Source organism: Heptranchias perlo, chromosome 24, assembly GCF_035084215.1.
Source record: "Heptranchias perlo isolate sHepPer1 chromosome 24, sHepPer1.hap1, whole genome shotgun sequence".
Classification (NCBI taxonomy): domain Eukaryota; kingdom Metazoa; phylum Chordata; class Chondrichthyes; order Hexanchiformes; family Hexanchidae; genus Heptranchias; species Heptranchias perlo.
The window spans coordinates 48,010,081-48,032,228 of record NC_090348.1 but is presented as its reverse complement, the minus strand read 5'-3'; the positions used below and the strand labels follow the sequence as shown (position 1 = coordinate 48,032,228).

At 55.5% G+C, this 22,148-nt stretch overlaps 1 protein-coding gene across 3 annotated transcripts in view; it reads left to right on the top strand.

Moving 5' to 3' along the window:
* The window catches only part of LOC137341773 (golgin subfamily B member 1-like), a 66,199-nt gene extending 46,511 nt beyond the window's left edge, over positions 1-19,688 (top strand). For 2 of the 3 annotated variants that reach the window (XM_068005266.1, XM_068005265.1), the window contains exons 16-23: positions 4,988-5,166; positions 8,188-8,323; positions 8,930-9,070; positions 10,170-10,334; positions 12,298-12,395; positions 15,038-15,172; positions 18,097-18,205; positions 18,795-19,688. In XM_068005266.1, the coding sequence (XP_067861367.1) occupies positions 4,988-5,166; positions 8,188-8,323; positions 8,930-9,070; positions 10,170-10,334; positions 12,298-12,395; positions 15,038-15,172; positions 18,097-18,205; positions 18,795-18,926 (1,095 nt within the window). In that variant the 3' untranslated portion in view covers positions 18,927-19,688. The remainder of the gene's footprint in view (positions 1-4,987; positions 5,167-8,187; positions 8,324-8,929; positions 9,071-10,169; positions 10,335-12,297; positions 12,396-15,037; positions 15,173-18,096; positions 18,206-18,794) is intronic. The other variant, XM_068005267.1, reaches the window with a different exon arrangement.
* The last annotated feature ends 2,460 nt before the right edge of the window (positions 19,689-22,148 follow it).

Below are 22,148 nucleotides of genomic sequence, written 5' to 3'. Positions count from 1 at the left end.
CCCTGAGGAGCTGGCGATGGTGGGCCTTCTCCTGGAACCACTGCCTTGTTTTGCTGAGTAAACCTGAAATTCTCTCATTACATAGAAACAGGCCATTCGGCCCATCTGGTCTATTCTGGTGTTTATGCTCCACACGAGCCTCCTCCCACCTGACTTCATCTCACTCTATCTCTAAAACCTTCTATTTCTTTCTCCCTCATGTGTTTATCTAGTTTCCCCTTAAATGCATCTACGCTATTCACCCCCCCCCCCCCAGTGTCCCCATCAGTGCTGGTGCCCTGCACTCTGTCCCTCTCCCCCCAGTGTCCCCATCAGTGCTGGTGCCCTGCACTCTGTCCCTCTCCCCCCAGTGTCCCCATCAGTGCTGGTGCCCTGCACTCTGTCTCTCTCCCCCCAGTGTCCCCATCAGTGCTGGTGCCCTGCACTCTGTCTCTCTCCCCCCAGTGTCCCCATCAGTGCTGGTGCCCTGCACTCTGTCCCTCTCCCCCCAGTGTCCCCATCAGTGCTGGTGCCCTGCACTCTGTCCCTCTCCCCCCAGTGTCCCCGTACAGTGCTGGTATATAAGAACATAGGAACAGGAGGAGGCCATTCAGGCCTTCGTGCCTGTTCCGTCATTCAGTTAGATCATGGTTGATCTGTATCTTAACCCTATTTACCCTTCTTGGTTCCCTTACTTAACAAAATCTATCAGTAGCAGTTTTGACATTTTCAATTGACCCCCAGCCTCAATTGCCTTTTGAGGGAGAGAGTTCCAGATTCGCTGTACCCCCTCCAAGGCCAATGTATCCTTCCTCGGATGCGGTGCCCAGAACTGAACCCAGTACTTCAAATGAAATATAACCAGAATTGTAACATTATTTCCGCCTCTTTGTATTCCAGCTCTCTTGAGAAAAAGGCCAACTTTCCATTAGCCTTTTAAATTATTTTTTGTACCTGTCCACTAGCTTTTAACTCGGAAATGTAGTAAACAATGTGGAGGATAGTAACAGACTTCAGGAGGACAGAGACAGACTGGTGAAATGGGCAGACACATGGCAGGTGGAATTTAACACAGAGAAGTGTGAAGTGATACATTTTGGTAGGAAGAATGAGGAGAGGCAAAATAAACTAAATGGTCCAATTTTAAAGGGGGTGCAGGAACAGAGAGACCTGGGGGTGAATGTACATAAATCTTTGAAGATGGCAGGACAAGTTGAGAAGGCTGTTAAAAAAAAGCATATGAGATCCTGGGCTTTATTAATGGAGGCATAGAGTACAAAAGCAAGGCAGTTATGCTAAACCTTTATAAATCACTGGTTAGGCCTCAGCTGGAGGATTGTGTTCAGTTCTGGTCACCGCTCTTTAGGAAGGATGTGAAGGCCTTGGAGAGGGTGCAGAGGAGATTTACTAGAATGGTACCAGGGATGAGGGACTTCAGTTACTTGGAGAGACTGGAGAAGCTGGGGTTGTTCTCCTTAGCTCTTCTCCATTTTGGTGGTCGTGATCATAATTCAGTTAGATTTAGCAAAGTTATGGAAAAGGACAAAGATAGAACAGGAGTAAGAGTTCTAAATTGGGGAAAGGCCAATTTTACTAAGCTGAGAAGTGATTTAGCAAAAGTGGACTGGAAACAGCTACTTGAAGGTAAATCAGTGTCAGAGCAGTGCGAGGCATTCAAGGGGGAGATTCAAGGGGTTCAGAGTGAACATGTTCCCACAAAGAAAAAAGGTGGACGGACAAATCTTGAGCCCCCTGGATGTCAAGGAGCGTACAGGGTAAGATAAGGCAAAATAGGGAAGTTTATGTCAGACACCAAGAGCTCAATACTGCAGAAAGTCTAGAGGAGTGTAGAAAGTGCAGGGGTGAAATTAAAAAGGAAATTAGGAAAGCAAAGAGAGGGCATGAAAAATACTGGCAAGTAAAATTAAGGAAAACTCAAAGATGTTTTATAAATACATAAAGAGCAAAAGGATAACTATGGAAACATTAGGGCCTATTAGAGACCAAAAAGGTAACCTATGTGTGGAGGTGGAGGATGTGGGTATGGTTCTTGATGAATACTTTGCGTCTGTCTTCACAAAAGATGGGGGATGATGCAGAGATTGTAGTTAAGGAGGAGGAGTGTGAAATATTGGATGGGATAAACATAGTGAGAGAGGAAATATTAAGGGGTTTAGCATCTTTGAAAGTAGATAAATCGCCAGGCTCGGATGAAATGTATCCCAGGCTATTAAAAGAAGCAAGGGAAGAAATAATGGAGGCTCTGACCATCATTTTCCAATCTTCCCTAGATACAGGCATGGTGCCGGAGGATTGGAGGACTGCTAATGTTGTACCGTTGTTTAAAAATGGAGAAAGGGATAGACCGAGTAATATTAGGCCAGTCAGTCTAACTAGGGTGGTGGGCAAATTATTGGAAACAATTCTGAGGGACAGTATTAATCGTCATTTAGAAAGGCACGGGTTAATCAAGGACAGTCAGCGTGGATTTGTTAAGGGAAGGTCGTGTCTGACTAACTTGATTGAATTTTTTGAGGAGGTAACAAGGAGGCTCAATGAGGGTAGCGCGTTTGATGTAGTCTACATGGATTTTAGCAAGACTTTTGACAAGGTCCCACGTGGCAGACTGGTCAAAAAAGTAAAAGCCCATGGGATCGAAGGGAAAGTGGCAAGTTGGATTCAAAATTAGCTCAGTGACAGGAAGCAAAGAGTAATGGTCGACGGGTGTTTCTGTGACTGGAAGGCTGTTTCCAGTGGGATCCCGCAAGGCTCAGTACGAGGTCCTTTGCTTTTTGTGATATAAATTAATGATTTAGACTTAAATGTAGGGGGTATGATTGAGAAGTTTGCAGATGATACAAAAATTGGCCGTGTGGTTGATAGTGAGGAGGAAAGCTGTAGACTGCAGGAAGATATCAATGGACTGGTCAGGTGGGCAGAAAAGTGGCAAATGGAATTCAATCCTGAGAAGTGTGAGGTAATGCATTTGGGGAGGGCAAACAAGGCAAGGGAATACACAATAAATGGGAGGATACTGAAATTTGAAGTAATTGGTAGAAGGATTAGAGGGGAGCTGAGGAGAAATTTTTTCACCCAGAGGGTGGTGGGAGTCTGGAACTCACTGCTTGAAAGGGAGAAACTCTCAACTCATTTAAAAAGTACTTGGATATGAACTTAAAATGCCATAACCTACAGGGCTACAGACCAAGTGCTGGAAAGTGGGATTAGGCTGGATAGCTCTTTTTCGGCCGGCACGGACGCTATGGGCTGAATGGCCTCCTTCTGTGCCATAAATTTCTATGATTCTAGAGCAGAGAAGGTTAAGGGGAGATTTGATAGAGGTGTTCAAAATCATGAAGGTTTTTGACAGAGCAGTTAAGGAGAAACTGTTTCCAGCGGCAGAAGGGTCGGTGACCAGAGGACACATATTTAAGGTAATTGGCAAAAGAACCAGAGGGAAAAATATTTACGCAGCGAGTTATTACGATCCGGAATGCTCTGCCTGAAAGGGTGGTGGAAGCAGATTCAATGATGGCCTTCTTCTGAGCTGTAACCATTCTATGATTCTAATAGTAACTTTCAAAAGGGAATTGGATAAATACTTGAAGGGGGAAATTTGCAGGGCTATGGGGAAAGAGCAGGGGAATGGGACTGATTGGATAGCTCTTTCAAAGAGCCGGCACAGGCACAATGGGCCGAATGGCCTCCTGTGTTGCATCATTCTATGGTTAGTGATTTCTGTACTTGGACCCCTAAACCTCTCTGCTCCTCCACAGTTCCCAGCTTCTCACCATTTAGAAAATACTCTGATCCTGCACTGTGTCACCAGTCCCCTCCCCCAGTGTCTCCGTACAGTGCTGATGTCTGCACTCTCTCCCTCTCCCCCAGTGTCCGTACAGTGCTGATGTCTGCACTCTCTCCCTCTCCCCCAGTGTCTCCATACAGTGCTGGTGTCCTGCACTCTCTCCCTCTCCCCCAGTGTCTCCGTACAGTGCTGGTGTCCTGCACTCTCTCCCTCTCCCCCAGTGTCTCCATACAGTGCTGGTGTCCTGCACTCTCTCCCTCTCCCCCAGTGTCTCCGTACAGTGCTGGTGTCCTGCACTCTCTCCCTCTCCCCCAGTGTCTCCATACAGTGCTGATGTCTGCACTCTCTCCCTCTCCCCCAGTGTCTCCGTACAGTGCTGGTGTCCTGCACTCTCTCCCTCTCCCCCAGTGTCTCCATACAGTGCTGATGTCTGCACTCTCTCCCTCTCCCCCAGTGTCTCCGTACAGTGCTGGTGTCCTGCACTCTCTCCCTCTCCCCCAGTGTCTCCATACAGTGCTGATGTCTGCACTCTCTCCCTCTCCCCAGTGTCTCCATACAGTGCTGGTGTCCTGCACTCTCTCCCTCTCCCCCAGTGTCTCCGTACAGTGCTGGTGTCCTGCACTCTCTCCCTCTCCCCCAGTGTCTCCATACAGTGCTGGTGTCCTGCACTCTCTCCCTCTCCCCCAGTGTCTCCATACAGTGCTGGTGTCCTGCACTCTCTCCCTCTCCCCCTCTCCCCCAGTGTCTCCATACAGTGTTGGTGTCCTGCACTCTCTCCCTCTCCCCCAGTGTCTCCATACAGTGTTGGTGTCCTGCACTCTCTCCCTCTCCCCCAGTGTCTCCATACAGTGCTCGTGTCCTGCACTCTCTCCCTCTCCCCCAGTGTCTCCGTACAGTGCTGGTGTCCTGCACTCTCTCCCTCTCCCCCAGTGTCTCCGTACAGTGCTGATGTCTGCACTCTCTCCCTCTCCCCCAGTGTCTCCATACAGTGCTGGTGTCCTGCACTCTCTCCCTCTCCCCCAGTGTCTCCATACAGTGCTGGTGTCCTGCACTCTCTCCCTCTCCCCCAGTGTCTCCGTACAGTGCTGATGTCTGCACTCTCTCCCTCTCCCCCAGTGTCTCCATACAGTGCTGATGTCCTGCACTCTCTCCCTCTCCCCCCAGAGTTGCTGTACCATTTTACTCTCCCAATTCTCATTGCAGCTGACGGAGCTGAAGAACCTGCAGCAACAGTATGTGCGGATCGGGGAGGAGACGGCTGAAATGCCACAGCTCCGGGCACAGCTGGAGGACCAGAACCGACAGCTGGCCGAGTACCAAGAGACCCAGGAGCAACTGAAGCAGGAGAGCACTGCCTGCCAGGATGAGCTGGGACAGCTACGGTGAATATTTTGATAGTTTATTTTCTGTCAGTGCCTGTCGCTGACTCGCCCTTCCCTAGTCAGGTTTCCTCATTCCCCAAGCACAAAGAGCGATCAGAGCCACGGGAAACGAGAAACAAAATACTTCCCCAAAATGGCTGTCCTATACAAGGAAGAAAGAAATATTTGCATTTATATAATGCCTTATCATGTGATCAAAGTTGCTATCCACACTTCGCACAGTCAGTTACTCACAAGTGCAGTAACTGCTGTCATGTAGGCATGTAGCCATTCTGGAGCAAGAATGTCCCAGCGCTGGGAGGAGGGAGCAATCTTCAGCTCATCAGGACAACTCCCTGCGCTTCGACAAACACATGGGATTTTCATCGTCCAGCTGAACAACAACTACTCGCGCCTTCTACATGGTAAAACGTCCCAAGGCGCTTCACAGGAGCGATTATCAAACAAAACTTGGCACCAAGTCACATAAGGAGATATTAGGACAGGAAACCAAAAGTTTGGTCAAAGGGATAGATTTTAAGGAACATGTTAAAAGGAGGAGAGAGATGTGGAGAGGTTTAGGGAGGGAATTCCAGAGCTTAGGGCCGAGGCAGCTGAAGGCACGGCCGCCAGTGGTGGGGCGACGAAAACCAGGGATGCGCAACAGGCCAGAATTGGAGGAGCGCAGAGATCTCGGAGGGTTGTCGGGCTGGAGGAGGTTACAGAGATAGGGAGGGGCGAGGCCATGGAGGGATTTGAAAACAAGGATGAGAATTTTAAATTTGAGGCGTTCCCGGACCGGGAGCCAATGTCGGTCAGTGAGCACAGCGGGGGATGGGTGAACCGGACTTGGTGCGAGTTAGGATACGGGCAGCAGAGTTTTAGATGAGCTCAAGTTTACGAAGGTTGGAAGATGAGAGGCCGGCCAGGAGAGCATCGGAATAGTCGAGTCTGGAGGTAACAAAAGGCATGGATGAGGGCTTCAGACGAAGAGACCTCAGTTTATTGTCTCATTTGAAGGATGCACCTCTGATAGTGCAGCACAACCTTTGTGTGAACCTGGATTACGTGCTCAAGTCCTGGAGTGGGGCTTGAACCCACAAACTGAGCATCGTTGAGCAGGTTATTGGTGAATAAGTGCTATCACTGAGCCAAGCTGACACTGAAGGCAGCCTGTTGCATCTTATTGATAAACTATCTGTGGCCACCACACAGGGGCACCTAGAAATATTGGGAGGTTGGAATGTGATCGAGCTGCCTGTGCAACCGAACTCTGCCCCTGCTACTTATTTGGCTCATTAGCTGGCTAGTAATCACATACAGAAATGGAAAGGAAATTGCGGGGAGGGTCACAAGATACCCTTAAAAGGAAATTATAGAAAATCATCGTCATCTTCACCCTCCCGAAAAAGACAGATTAACTCCGGGCAGAGGTGAATGGAAATTTGGTGTTCTGCACGTGGTCCCGTCTCCCCCGGCCCGGCCCGCGGTCCCGTCTCCCCCGGCCCGCGGTCCCGTCTCCCCCGGCCCGCGGTCCCGTCTCCCCCGGCCCGGCGCGCGGTCCCATCTCCCCCGGCCCGCGGTCCCGTCTCCCCCGGCCCGCGGTCCCGTCTCCCCCGGCCCGGCGCGCGGTCCCGTCTCCCCCGGCCCGGCCCGCGGTCCCGTCTCCCCCGGCCCGCGGTCCCGTCTCCCCCGGCCCGCGGTCCCGTCTCCCCCGGCCCGGCGCGCGGTCCCGTCTCCCCCGGCCCGCGGTCCCGTCTCCCCCGGCCCGCGGTCCCGTCTCCCCCGGCCCGGCGCGCGGTCCCGTCTCCCCCGGCCCGGCGCGCGGTCCCGTCTCCCCCGGCCCGGCGCGCGGTCCCGTCTCCCCCGGCCCGGCGCGCGGTCCCGTCTCCCCCGGCCCGGCGCGCGGTCCCGTCTCCCCCGGCCCGGCCCGCGGTCCCGTCTCCCCCGGCCCGGCGCGCGGTCCCGTCTCCCCCGGCCCGGCGCGCGGTCCCGTCTCCCCCGGCCCGGCCCGCGGTCCCGTCTCCCCCGGCCCGGCCCGCGGTCCCGTCTCCCCCGGCCCGGCCCGCGGTCCCGTCTCCCCCGGCCCGGCGCGCGGTCCCGTCTCCCCCGGCCCGGCCCGCGGTCCCGTCTCCCCCGGCCCGGCCCGCGGTCCCGTCTCCCCCGGCCCGGCCCGCGGTCCCGTCTCCCCCGGCCCGGCCCGCGGTCCCGTCTCCCCCGGCCCGGCCCGCGGTCCCGTCTCCCCCGGCCCGCGGTCCCGTCTCCCCCGGCCCGCGGTCCCGTCTCCCCCGGCCCGGCCCGCGGTCCCGTCTCCCCCGGCCCGGCCCGCGGTCCCGTCTCCCCCGGCCCGGCCCGCGGTCCCGTCTCCCCCGGCCCGGCGCGCGGTCCCGTCTCCCCCGGCCCGGCGCGCGGTCCCGTCTCCCCCGGCCCGGCGCGCGGTCCCGTCTCCCCCGGCCCGGCGCGCGGTCCCGTCTCCCCCGGCCCGGCGCGCGGTCCCGTCTCGCCCGGCCCGGCGCGCGGTCCCGTCTCGCCCGGCCCGGCGCGCGGTCCCGTCTCGCCCGGCCCGGCGCGCGGTCCCGTCTCGCCCGGCCCGGCGCGCGGTCCCGTCTCCCCCGGCCCGGCGCGCGGTCCCGTCTCGCCCGGCCCGGCGCGCGGTCCCGTCTCCCCCGGCCCGGCGCGCGGTCCCGTCTCCCCCGGCCCGGCGCGCGGTCCCGTCTCCCCCGGCCCGGCGCGCGGTCCCGTCTCCCCCGGCCCGGCGCGCGGTCCCGTCTCCCCCGGCCCGGCGCGCGGTCCCGTCTCCCCCGGCCCGGCGCGCGGTCCCGTCTCCCCCGGCCCGGCGCGCGGTCCCGTCTCGCCCGGCGCGCGGTCCCGTCTCGCCCGGCGCGCGGTCCCGTCTCGCCCGGCCCGCGGTCCCGTCTCCCCCGGCCCGCGGTCCCGTCTCCCCCGGCCCGCGGTCCCGTCTCCCCCGGCCCGCGGTCCCGTCGCCGCCCCCGGCCCGCGGTCCCGTCGTCGTGCTTGTAATTCCATTGCCCTGTGTTGCAGGTCTGAGAAGTTGTCATTTGCCGTGCAGAGTCAGAGGCTGAAAGAACAGTACCTGATCGCCGTGTCAGACAAGGAGAAAGAGATCCAAGAGCTCCAGCGCCTGTGCCAGGAGATGAGGCTGAAGGTGACTCAGCAGGTATCAGCCTGGTGTTAACAGCGATACGAGGTGTTGAACTGGTTCCCGAGGTGCTGACTCAGCAATCCAAGCAGAGCTATTTGCGCTTTTACTTTCTCTTCTCCTTTATACCTTCTTCAGGACGTGGGGAGCAAGTTGGTCCGAGCTTCCATCTCCAGACAGTGCTGGGGAGAGGGAGCTGCACATGGGCTAGACAGGGACAAAATCAGCCCAGGTTCCTGCTCTTGCTTACTCTCCAGTGACTGCGGGCTGGGCATCAGGAGCAGGCACAGTCCATCTCGGCTGCGATGCCCTTGGGTACCGTGTCAACACTCTCTGTCTAGGCTGACACAGGACCAATGGCCACTTTGGCCAAGTGCTGAGAGACAGCTGCTTCCTGCAGAGTGATACCCCAGCATGGTCAGGGACTTGGTTAGGGGAGAGGAGAAACGGGAGGTATACTGGGGAGAAACGAGTGCAGGACGGGCCGGAGCAGTCCCTGTCTCACCAGGTGATGGGGTGTGGCTTCATGCAAACGATTCTTGTACACCGGGGAACCAGCCAAGCACAGAGGGGGAGGGAGAATAGTGGAAAAACAGTTCTAGTAATGTCGCATCTGGCAAACAGGCACCTGAAGAGGCAGCTAACCTTGGCGAGACCCTTAAAGGAGACCTGCAGACTGAGAACGGCCAGCTGAAGGGCCAACTGAACGACAGCCTGAAAGAACTGCATCAGAAGGAGCTTCGCATCCAAAGACTGAACAGCAAGGTGAGTAGAGCGGGCAGGTTATGTTTCAATTCCCGGTTATGTGCCCTCCATTTACACTGAGGAGTTTGTTCTTTTTATCTTGGGTTATATGGAGCCAGCGTTAGTATTCCCGCCTTGGAGTCAGAATGTTCAGGGTTCGAACCCCAATCCAGTCCTGGGGAGCGGAGACCGGAGCTCCGGCTCTGAATTGTGGGTTGACACCCAGTGGGATACTCACGTCCGGTGGGTGTTGGTGGACCCCCCTTGTCGTATGGGTTGAGGGAGCCCATAAAACGCTCCTGCACTATAGGACTAAACAGCCTATCGGCCGGTATAAAGATGTTTACGGCTGTGGAAAGAGCATTGATGTCATGGCCTGTCAGACTGTTAATCAGTCTGTGAATCCTTCCACTTCTTCACACTGTTCTCCCTGACATGTTTGTTTTCTATCGCGGGATATCTTCCCTCATTTTCCCCTGTCGTGTTTGCTGGTTCTGGACCTCCCCCAAGTCTTTGTTGGTAAGGGACCAGCCTTCCACGGCACTGAACCTTCCAGTCTACAAGGGCCCAGCCTGCCATGGTCCTGAGTCTTCCGGTGTACGAGGGCCCGTGTTCGATCCCTGTCCTGTGCTGAGTGAGCTGATCTGAGCCAGGGAGGGGGAGTATCAGCCAGGGTTCCTGCTCCTGCTCAGCATCAAGTGGGAAGTGCATGTGTGGGTGAGGGCACGGTGGGCTGCAAACAGCCATTGTCCAGGCTCACGTGCACAGAATGGCCGCTTGATTTGGGGACCAGAGGATGGCCAGTGCCCGGGGTTTGTACCCCAAAATCCTTCAGGATGGGGGAGGGGGAGATAAATGCGACTTGGTGAGATAATACTTGCTGCTTCTCCCCCCTCCCCCCAAGATGCTGACTCTCAAAGCAACTAGGGATGGGTAATAAATGCTGGCCTTGCCAGTGATACCTACATCCCGAGAATGAATTACAAAATAAGACCTGCTGCAGATTTCCAGCAGTTTTTCCTGTGGACTCTACCAGAGATGAGATGAACCCATTCTTACCCATTACGTGTTCTTGCGTTCCATGGTTTCCCCACCCTCACCCCCTCCATTCCATCTGCAGATGTCTCTGGTATACGAGGAAAAGATCGCACTCTCTGCCCAGGTGCGGGGAAGTGTCCAGAGTCTGCGTGACACGCAGCACCGACTGAACGAGTTACAGGCACGTAACGTAACACTCGAACACCAGCTGCAGACTGCCACCAGACTACTGGATGAGAAGGAGAAGGTGGGTGAAAGGAGGATAAGGAATTGGGGAGTGAACATATTAATCGCCAGATCTGTGCGCACCAGTCTACCACTCCCGGGTATCTGTTATTCTATATATAAACCCCCCGAACCCCTCGATTAGATTCCAGCCTGTAACTCACCCCTGGGTATCTGTTATTCTATGTATAAACCCCCCGAACCCCTCGATTAGATTCCAGCGTTAGAGTGACTGAGCACTTAGAGAGTCAGCATGGAGTTGTGAAGGTCTGATTAATCTAGTTGAATTTTTTGAGGAGGTCACTAGTGTGGTGGATAGAGGAGTGTCTATGGATGTTCTCTATATGGACTTCCAGAAGGCATTTGATAAGGTTCTGCACAAGAGATTATTGGTGAAATGAGAGTGCAGGAAATTGGTGGTAACCTAGTGATACTGTCTCCCACATCCCACCAATTATTAACCAGAATGGGGATAAAGGGTTCATTCTCTGATTGGCGGGATGTGACAAGCGGAGATCCCCAGGGATCTGTACTGAGGTCTCAGCTTTTCACCATATTTATTAATGACTTGAATGAAGGAATAGAGAGTTGTATAATCTAAGTTTGCAGATGACACTAAGTTAGGAGGCCCAGTAAGTTGTGTAGATGGGAGCAAGTTACAAAGGGACAGTGACAGATGAAGTGAGTGGGCAAAACTGTGACAGATGGAGTTGAATGTGGGGAAGGGTGAGGTTATCATCTACTTTGGATCTGAGAAAAACAAATCAGAATATTTTCTTATTGTGGAACGAGTAGGAGCTGTGGAGGAGCAGAGAGATTTGGGTGTCCAGGTAAACAAATCACTAAAGGTTAGAGCACGGGTAGAAAAAGTTATCAAAAAGGCTAATGGAATGTTGGCCTTTATCTCGAGGGGGCTGGAATATAAAAGGGGAGGAATTGATGCTTCAGTTGTACAGAGTCCTGGTCAGACCCCATCTGGAGACTGTGTTCAGTTCTGGGCACCGCACCTCGGGAAGGAGATATTGGCCTTGGAGGGGGTGCAGCGCAGATTCACCAGAATGATACTGGGGCTTAAAGGGTTAAATTATGAAGCCAGGTAGCACAGACTAGGCCTGTATTCCCTTGAGTATAGAATGTTGAGGGGTGATCTAGACCATAAGAGATAGGAGCAGGAGTAGGCCATTCGGCCCCTCGAGCCTGCTCCGCCATTCAATGAGATCATGGCTGATCTGATTTTTACCTCAACTCCACTTTCCCGCCTTTTCCCCATATCCTTTGACTCCCTTGCTGATCAAAAATTTGTCTAATTCAGCCTTGTATGTATTCAATGACTCAGCCTCCGCAGCTTTTTGGGGTAAAGAATTCCAAAGATTCACGACCCTCTGGGAGAAGGAATTCCTCCTCATTTCCATCTTAAACGGGCGACCCCTTATTCTGAGACTATGCCCCCTAGTCCCCCATGATTCCCCCATCTAATGGAGGACTTTAAAATGATAAAGGGATTCGATAGGGTAGATACAGAGAAACTATTTCCTCTGGTGGGGGAATCCAGAACAAGGAGCACAACGTAATTAGAGCTGGGCCATTTAGGAGGGAAATCAGGAAGTACTTGCACAGAAAGGGCAGGGAGAATCCCCCCCACCACGGTCCCCCAAGAGTCTGGATCCTGGGGGACAATTGCAACTTTCAAAACTGCGCTTGATAGATATTTGTTGAATAAGAGTATCAAGGGATACGGAACGGGTAAATGGAGTTGAGGTACAGATCAGCCATGATCTAATAGAATGGTGGAACAGGCTCCTCGAGGGGCTGAATGGCCTTCTCTGTGGGGGGACTTCTCGGGGCGCGGTGGGGGGACATCTCGGGGCGCGGTGGGGGGACATCTCGGGGCGCGGTGGGGGGTCATCTCGGGGCGCGGTGGGGGGACATCTCGGGGCGCCGCACTGCTTGTTTTGACCCCTATCCGCGTTGTTTTTGGCCTTTAGGCGGACCCCACGGTTGATTCGGCCCCTGGGGCCCCGCAGGGAAAGAGCAGAATCGAGGCACAGATCAAGGAAACGGAACCACGACATCTGAAGCAGAGGTAAAAACTGTGACTGATTCGCTTGCCCTTTCCTGCACCGTGAAACGGCAAATATATCGGTGTTCTGGCGTGGATATCTGCCGAGCCCTGTCCTGGTCCATCACCTTTCAGCGTTTCTGCGATGCACACAGCGCAACACTGGAGCGCAGGGACTGTTGTTATGTGGGTGAATGGGCCCGACTCTTTACACTGGAGCACAGGGACTGTTGTTATGTGGGTGAATGGGCCCGACTCTTTACACTGGAGCGCAGGGACTGTTGTTATGTGGGTGAATGGGCCCGACTCTTTACACTGGAGCGCAGGGACTGTTGTTATGTGGGTGAATGGGCCCGACTCTTTACACTGGAGCGCAGGGACTGTTGTTATGTGGGTGAATGGGCCCGACTCTTTACACTGGAGCGCAGGGACTGTTGTTATGTGGGTGAATGGGCCCGACTCTTTACACTGGAGCACAGGGACTGTTGTTATGTGGGTGAATGGGCCCGACTCTTTACACTGGAGCGCAGGGACTGTTGTTATGTGGGTGAATGGGCCCGACTCTTTACACTGGAGCGCAGGGACTGTTGTTATGTGGGTGAATGGGCCCGACTCTTTACACTGGAGCGCAGGGACTGTTGTTATGTGGGTGAATGGGCCCGACTCTTTACACTGGAGCGCAGGGACTGTTGTTATGTGGGTGAATGGGCCCGACTCTTTACACTGGAGCGCAGGGACTGTTGTTATGTGGGTGAATGGGCCCGACTCTTTACACTGGAGCGCAGGGACTGTTGTTATGTGGGTGAATGGGCCCGACTCTTTACACTGGAGCACAGGGACTGTTGTTATGTGGGTGAATGGGCCCGACTCTTTACACTGGAGCACAGGGACTGTTGTTATGTGGGTGAATGGGCCCGACTCTTTACCACGCTCTCAGTCCACAACTTCGATGCCCGTTCCCTTAAATACAGTGATTCATGTTGGACTCCTCTGGTGCTTCTGCCTAATGGCTGCTCTTCCATGTGAGAGCTCAGCTGTGCACGGGCTCTTCAACTATGTGAGATATCACAACCTAGGTCAATTCCCCCCTCATTTGTCTTTAAGGCAGACCTTGCAGCAGGGGTCACTGGACAGCGATCGGGAGTAGGAATCCTGACTGATTACTTACGGGCCTCGGTTTGGGGATAATCATGGTATCACAGAGCAGAGATGGAAATGTAAGGAGTTAACTGACAGAGCTGCAGCTGGCTGTCTGATCCCAGCATCCATTACACTGCGGGAGATCTCTCTAATCGCAGCACACGCTCGAGGCCGGCTCATTTTATGCTGGCCTCGAGCGTTAAATAACCTTCATGCATCGCCATTACTTATGCCTCTGAGCATCTGATAACTGCGAGCGTCCATTCCCCTCTTACATGGTTTGTTAATTCAAAATTATCCATGACCATTTCGACATAACTTTTCAATTTCTAAGTCATTACAAATGATTACACTGAACTAATTCCTTTGCTGCAGGGCCCACTTTTTAATGTATTTCCGATTGAAGTCTGCCTTTCTCTGAATATCTCTGTAACGTGCACCTGACACTCTGCGATCCAGAGGGTACGGGGCGCCAGAGAGATCGGAAAATGCAGGAAGTCGCCGGAAACTACACGGCAGGTGGGTCAGTGTCTGAAAGAGAGGAGGCGAGTTAACAATTTGGGAGGACTCTCTCGTCAGACGTGACTGACCTGCTGTGCCTTTCCAGAACATTCTGTCCCGTTCTCTGTTAACAATCCAGTGTTTGTTTCATCTGAGGGAATTAGATAAACACTCGGAAAAGAAATATTAATCGGAATGGGAGAGAGCAGGGAAATGGGATTAGAGTATAGAGGATTAAGGATTAGACCCCAGATTTTCCCTCTGATTTGAAAAAAGACTGGCTGATCAATACTGTTAAAACAGTTACTGGTCCCAAACTGAATTTAAATAACTGCTTGTTAAATTTACAAAACCCATCCAAGTAAAACCACATTTGAACCAATCACACACAATGTTTGTATTTGAATTGATTGTTGTGGCCCTTTTTAGACACATATATTCAGGCAAACGATGTCTCAGTCAGTCGAAGACACTGCCCCGTGTGGAGGTGACCCTCACAGACCGGGCGGGTCCTGGTCTGACCCGACGGGCGGGTCCTGGTCTGACCCGACGGGCGGGTCCTGGTCTGACCCGACGGGCGGGTCCTGGTCTGACCCGACGGGCGGGTCCTGGTCTGACCCGACGGGCGGGTCCTGGGCTGACCCGACGGGCGGGTGGCTGTTGCGAAGTTACAATTGGCCTCAACACCTCAGGGTTTAGGGAGGAGGGACAAAAATCATCTGGAGTCCCTGGTCTCCATTGCTATCCAGTGACTGCTACTGGAAAGTTTGTGGACAGGAAGTGAGGTCTGGACTTGTATGTGATGCTCTCCATGGTCAGATAACCCCACGGTCTGGGGTCACAGATCAATAGTGGGCACGTGGGTAATGTACTGGAAGATGGCCGATGCTAATAGATCTGCATCCCAGTAAATCACCACCTTGGAGAGGAGAGGAGGGGAGGGGAGAAAGATGAGATGGGGGTGCAGTAGTGGGGAGGGGAGATATGTTCTCGGAAGCCATTGCTTTTCTGGGTCTGCGTTTCAGGCTAATTGAAGCCAAACAGTTGCAGGACAGAACTGAGCAACAACTGCACCAATTGGAGGGGTCGCTGGCTGAAGAACAGGAGAAGCGATTGGCTGCTGAGGAAGCACTGTTGTCAGCAGAACATCGACTCAAAAGGTGAGAGAGGATGTGACTGAAACACGTCGGATTCTGAGGGGGCTTGACAGGGTGTCCCCCTCATAGGGGAATCTAGAACTAGGCGGCATAGTCTCAGAATAAGGGGTCGCCCGTTTAAGTCTGAGATGAGGAGAAATTTATTCTCTGAGGATCGTGAATCTTTGGAATTCCTTACCCCAAAAAGCTGTGGAGGCCGAGTCACTGAATACATTGAAGGCTGAGTTAGACACGTTTTTGATCAGCGAGGGAGTCAAAGGATATGGGGAAAGGGCGGGAAAGTGGAGTTGAGGTAAAAATCAGATCAGCCATGATCTCATTGAATGGCGGAGCAGGCTCGAGGGGCCGAATGGCCTACTCCTGCTCCTCTTATGTAACGTGAGAGAGTGGGCGATTGTTTAAAGGACTAAAAGGACCTCAGAGAAAAGTCACCATCTCAGGATTGATACAGACTCTTCAAAGCAGGGTGTCACAAACAGGGAGAGGCCGTTCGACCTGACAAGCCCGTATCCCTCGACTCCACCTCCCCCCCCCATATCCCTCGACTCCACCTCCCCCCCCCATATCCCTCGACTCCACCTCCCCCCCCATATCCCTCGACTCCACCTCCCCCCCCCATATCCCTCGACTCCACCTCCCCCCCCCCCCCCCATATCCCTCAACTCCACCTCCCCCCCCATATCCCTCGACTCCACCTCCCCCCCCATATCCCTCGACTCCACCTCCCCCCCCCCCCCCCCCATATCCCTCAACTCCACCTCCCCCCCCATATCCCTCGACTCCACCTCCCCCCCCATATCCCTCGACTCCACCTCCCCCCCCCCCATATCCCTCGACTCCACCTCCCCCCCCCATATCCCTCGACTCCACCTCCCCCCCCCCCCCCATATCCCTCAACTCCACCTCCCCCCCCATATCCCTCGACTCCACCTCCCCCCCCATATCCCTCGACTCCACCTCCCCCCCCATATCCCTCGACTCCACCTCCCCCCCCATATCCCTCGACTCCACCTCCCCCCCCCATATCCCTCGACTCCACCTCCCCCCCCATATCCCTCAACTCCACCTCCCCCCCCATATCCCTCGACTCCACCTCCCCCCCCCCCCCCCCCCATATCCCTCAACTCCACCTCCTCCCCCCCCCATATCCCTCGACTCCACCTCCCCCCCCCATATCCCTCGACTCCACCTCCCCCCCCATATCCCTCGACTCCACCTCCCCCCCCATATCCCTCGACTCCACCTCCCCCCCATATCCCTCGACTCCACCTCCCCCCCCCATATCCCTCGACTCCACCTCCCCCCCCCATATCCCTCGACTCCACCTCCCCCCCCATATCCCTCGACTCCACCTCCCCCCCATATCCCTCGACTCCACCTCCCCCCCCATATCCCTCGACTCCACCTCCCCCCCCCCCCATATCCCTCAACTCCACCTCCCCCCATATCCCTCAACTCCACCTCCCCCCCCCCCCCCCCATATCCCTCAACTCCACCTCCCCCCCCCCCCCCATATCCCTCAACTCCACCTCCCCCCCCGCCCCCCCCCCAATATCCCTCAACTCCACCTCCCCCCCCATATCCCTCAACTCCACCCCCCCCCCCATATCCCTCAACTCCACCCCCCCCCCATATCCCTCAACTCCACCCCCCCCCCATATCCCTCAACTCCACCCCCCCCCCCCATATCCCTCAACTCCACCCCCCCCCCATATCCCTCAACTCCACCCCCCCCCCATATCCCTCAACTCCACCCCCCCCCCCATATCCCTCAACTCCACCCCCCCCCATATCCCTCAACTCCACCCCCCCCCCCATATCCCTCAACTCCACCCCCCCCCCCCATATCCCTCAACTCCACCCCCCCCCATATCCCTCAACTCCACCCCCCCCCATATCCCTCAACTCCACCCCCCCCCCCCCATATCCCTCAACTCCACCCCCCCCCATATCCTTCAACTCCACCCCCCCCCCATATCCCTCAACTCCACCCCCCCCCATATCCCTCAACTCCACCCCCCCCCCCATATCCTTCAACTCCACCCCCCCCCCATATCCCTCAACTCCACCCCCCCCCCATATCCCTCAACTCCACCCCCCCCCCATATCCTTCAACTCCACCCCCCCCCATATCCCTCAACTCCACCCCCCCCCATATCCCTCAACTCCACCCCCCCCCCCATATCCTTCAACTCCACCCCCCCCCCATATCCCTCAACTCCACCCCCCCCCCATATCCCTCAACTCCACCCCCCCCCATATCCCTCAACTCCACCCCCCCCCCCATATCCTTCAACTCCACCCCCCCCCCATATCCCTCAACTCCACCCCCCCCCCATATCCCTCAACTCCACCCCCCCCCCATATCCCTCGACCCCACCTCCCCCACCTCCTACCCATATCTCCTCAATCCCACCTACCTGCCTTCTCCCTATATCCCTCAATCCTACCCACCATATCCTTCAATCCCACCTACCACTTCTCCCATATTTTCTCCAGTGGGCGAACCTAGAACAAGGGAACACAATCTTAAAATTAGACCTAGGCCATTTAGGGGTGAAATCAAGGAGCACTTTTTCACACAAAGGGTAGTGGAAATCTGGAACTCTTCCCCCAGAGAATTATTTTGTTGGGTAAGGACATCAAGAGATATGGAGCAAAGGCAGGTAAATGGGGCTGAGGTACAGATCAACTGTGATCTGATTGAATGGTGGAACAGGCTCGAGGGGCTGAATGGCCTCCTGTTTCTGTTTTCCTGACTGTGTGTGTGGATCCCTCAGGGACATCCCAGGAGCCCAGGGCACTAAACTGCCCAGAGTTTGATAGCAGAGTTGTGGGAGAGGTTGGTGTGGGGTCCGGTAATGGTTAATGTAGTGGCTGCAGCAGAAGTTGGTGCAACGCTCCCACTGATAATTGTTTCCTTTCAGTGTGGAGCTGAGCGAATGGGTCAGTGCCCAGGAGCGGAATCTTAACACCTCGGCACTGGAGGAACATTCCCTGCTGATCGATCTACCAGAGAGTGCCACTCCCAGCAAGGTCAGAACCTCTACACGGGACACACACCGGCATCAATACACTCACATCGATAGCACGCAACCCGCCCCGGTTATAACGCTGCCCGCCCCGGGCGTAGCGCACTGTCGCGCCCCGGGCGTAGCGCACTGTCGCGCCCCGGGCGTAGCGCACTGTCGCGCCCCGGGCGTAGCGCACTGTCGCGCCCCGGGCGTAGCGCACTGTCGCGCCCCGGGCGTAGCGCACTGTCGCGCCCCGGGAGTAACGTGGCCCGCCCCGGGCGTAGCGCACTGTCGCGCCCCGGGCGTAGCGCACTGTCGCGCCCCGGGCGTAGCGCACTGTCGCGCCCCGGGCGTAGCGCACTGTCGCGCCCCGGGCGTAGCGCACTGTCGCGCCCCGGGCGTAGCGCACTGTCGCGCCCCGGGCGTAGCGCACTGTCGCGCCCCGGGCGTAGCGCACTGTCGCGCCCCGGGCGTAGCGCACTGTCGCGCCCCGGGCGTAGCGCGGCCCAGCCCGCCCCGCCCCCTCCTGGCTCACTATGGGCAGTGCGGGCTCACTCTCTGTGTTTTGCCTGGATTCCTGGTTCTAATCTGGTGTTTATTTTTCCCTTCAGACTCGGAGGGGCTCCAGCGTGAGATCCTTTTGTTCTCTGTTCCACGCCCGATCTCGGGCCAAGTTGCTGTTTGCCGGGTACTTTGTCGCTCTGCACGTCCTCTTCCTCCTGTGCTTCACGGGAAATCTCTAAACTCCAGGACACTTGGTGCTGAGGGGCCGGGTGTGTCCAGGGGCCACCGATCTGATGGAATCTCGAAGCAGCGCTTCACCTCCGGAGCACCAGCTGTATCTGTATCTGTATCTGTACCTTTTGCCTTCAATGAGATTTTCCTTCCTGAAGGTTTAACCCTGTTTGCAGAAGCGTTGGTTTTGCCTGGGTTTTTTTACTGCTTTTGATTGATGGGTGACATTGTTTATTTTTACAGTACTGGAGCGGTTCTGATCATGGGGCTGGTCCTAGATGGTAACGGACAGACTCCGATAGCAGCAGCTCATCTTCGGGCACAGATCGTGAGAGGACGTGTCAGAAATTGTTCATTCAGGAGCGGCGACTGGTTTAAGTCCCCGCCTGCCGTCTGCTCTGACCTCCTCCATGGGGATGAGTGAGGACTGACCTGTTCCCCCTCTCTCCCTTCCCAAGGAGAGCAATGACCCCATGATGAAGCGCTGTAGCCTTTTCCAATCCTACGCACATTCCTAGAATTACTGCTATCATTTCGGTGAGCTGAAAGTGATCTGCAGTACTGTGAATGCTCCAGCAGGTGGTGGGATTGCACTACAAATAACACTGCAGGTGGCTCCAGGGCATGTGACCCCCCCACTTAAAGGGGAAGGGACCCCCCCCCCCCCCACTTAAAGGGGAAGGGACCCCCCCCCCCACTTAAAGGGGAAGGGACCCCCCCCCCACTTAAAGGGGAAGGGACCCCCCCCCCCCACTTAAAGGGGAAGGGACCCCCCCCCCCCCACTTAAAGGGGAAGGGACCCCCCCCCCCCACTTAAAGGGGAAGGGACCCCCCCCCCCACTTAAAGGGGAAGGGACCCCCCCCCCCCCACTTAAAGGGGAAGGGACCCCCCCCCCCCCACTTAAAGGGGAAGGGACCCCCCCCCCCCCACTTAAAGGGGAAGGGACCCCCCCCCCCCACTTAAAGGGGAAGGGACCCCCCCCCCCCCACTTAAAGGGGAAGGGACCCCCCCCCCCCCACTTAAAGGGGAAGGGACCCCCCCCCCCCACTTAAAGGGGAAGGGACCCCCCCCCCCCCACTTAAAGGGGAAGGGACCCCCCCCCCCCACTTAAAGGGGAAGGGGACCCCCCCCCCCCCACTTAAAGGGGAAGGGGACCCCCCCCCCCCACTTAAAGGGGACGGGACAAGTCCCAGCCACGTCAAAAAATGTAATACAACACGTAAAACACTTTGCAATTAATCAGACCTCATCATCTTCAGGAAAGGAGAGGATGAAGCTGGAGGGGGCGGGGTGGGGGAATAAACGGTACTGGGACCCTTTCGAGAAGGCAGCAGCTCATAGTGCAGGAGCAGACCAGATTCGCAGCTCACTGTTAAACACATACTTTAGATTTAGGGGAATGCTGGCGATACACAGCGGCTCAGGAGACCGAGAGGAGACGGGGTCCTGGTGTCAGGTGGGATCCTTCACTCCAGTTGTGACGAGGAGCCCCCACCCCGGAGGGCTAACTTGCCCCGTTATGTTCACAGACCCTGACCCCACCTGCCGAGTGTCTCCAGCATTTCCTGCTTTTGTTTCTGGTTCCCGTTCCCGGTTTTGCCCAGGTTCAGGGGCACTGGAGCCACAGTCTAAATGTTTCTGCCAGTTTCACTCATTCCCGATGACCTTGTGGGGCAGCGCCACTGTTCCCACCTGTCAGGTCACTTTAAACCAGTGCCTTCCGACTACACGTTTACACTTTGTCCATTTAAACTCCTCGTGATGTCTCGATTCATCATTGGGATCTTTCTGCTCCCTAAAAAAGGCAACATCCAATCCACTGAATGGGGGTATCAGTAGCGGGAGGGGGGACTGTAATGGGGGGGGGTGGGATCTGATCCCCTGCTCTCCATGTGAGGGGGGGGCACCAGGTTGTCGCTCTGTTTGTGGGCAATGAACCGCTGCTCTTCCTGGGTGGGGGCGGCTCTCGAACTGTCACTCTCGGGGGTGAATGGATTGTCTGTCGGAGCTCCTGCAGAGAGGAGGAGAGGGGATCGCTGTTAAATATGAGACCGAGCACCCCGTGAGTAAATGCTCTCCTGGTGTAGCACCGAGGGATCGCTCCCAGATTGACCTGAGACCACCCTCACTGTCAGCGCAACTCAGCTGGGGCGACAATGAGGTACAAAATTGGCTGCTCTGCCCAAACTAGGGAGCAGAAATACCAGCCACAGGTCCCGATCCCAGGCCCTGGGGGGGCAGGGGGGGTGTTGCATTGTTAATTGGAAACTTTATAACAGATTGTGAAATCACAAGGAGTTTAAAACAATTTTTTATAAATAATATATATAAATAAATAAATATTATGCATCTTTCTGGGGGAAATTTGTGCTTCTCGTGTAATGAGCGGCCGATGCTCACCTCACGCTATCAATTTAATGTAAATTGTCTATTTATATAATGGAGACGAGTAATCTGTTCCCGTCCCAGGCGCAGTGGGTAAAATGGCCGCCAGCGGCTCTGGCACGGTGGGTAAAATGGCCGCCAGCGGCTCTGGCGTGGTGGGTAAAATGGCCACCAGCGGCTCTGGCACGGTGGGTAAAATGGCCGCCAGCAGTCGAGCTCCTTTGGCGCCGTTTGCTGCTCCTTTTCCTTGTGCTGCGGATGAGGTGTGTTGGCTCCGAGTGTTGGGGGAGATGAGGGGAGCGATGGGCAGCGCTGATGGAAACCAGCGGAGGGGACAGTGCAGGGAGGGGAGGGAGCCGGAGAAACGCCGATGACCAAAACATTCATGTACACTCGGATTAAAATATTTTTGAAAACAACCTGATGATGAGTCTCAGTCTTCGCTCTCACCACTCCCGCTCCCGCTCCCACTCCCACTCGCTGCTCTCGCTCGGCAACTGGGAGCTTGATCAAACTCGAACTCACCACCTTTCCTCATTTATATTCTTATTTAATCTCACATTTTTTCAGGGAAGAGGCAAGAAGGACTGACTTCTGTTTGTAACTATCACCCAGAGACACTCTCAAGGCCCTGCTCCCTCCACCAGTACACGTGCTGATGGGGCCAGGCTTGCACTCCCCTCTCTGGCGCCCGCCGCTCCCCGACAGTGCTCCTTTCCCCAGCATTAACCAAGTTTGAGTAACATGCTTTCTTCCCCGCTCCCCCTCATACTCGCCCCGGAGAGTCATCCTGTGTGCGAGCCTCTGCTGTTCGATGCTCTTGCTGGGCGTAGAGCAGATTGTG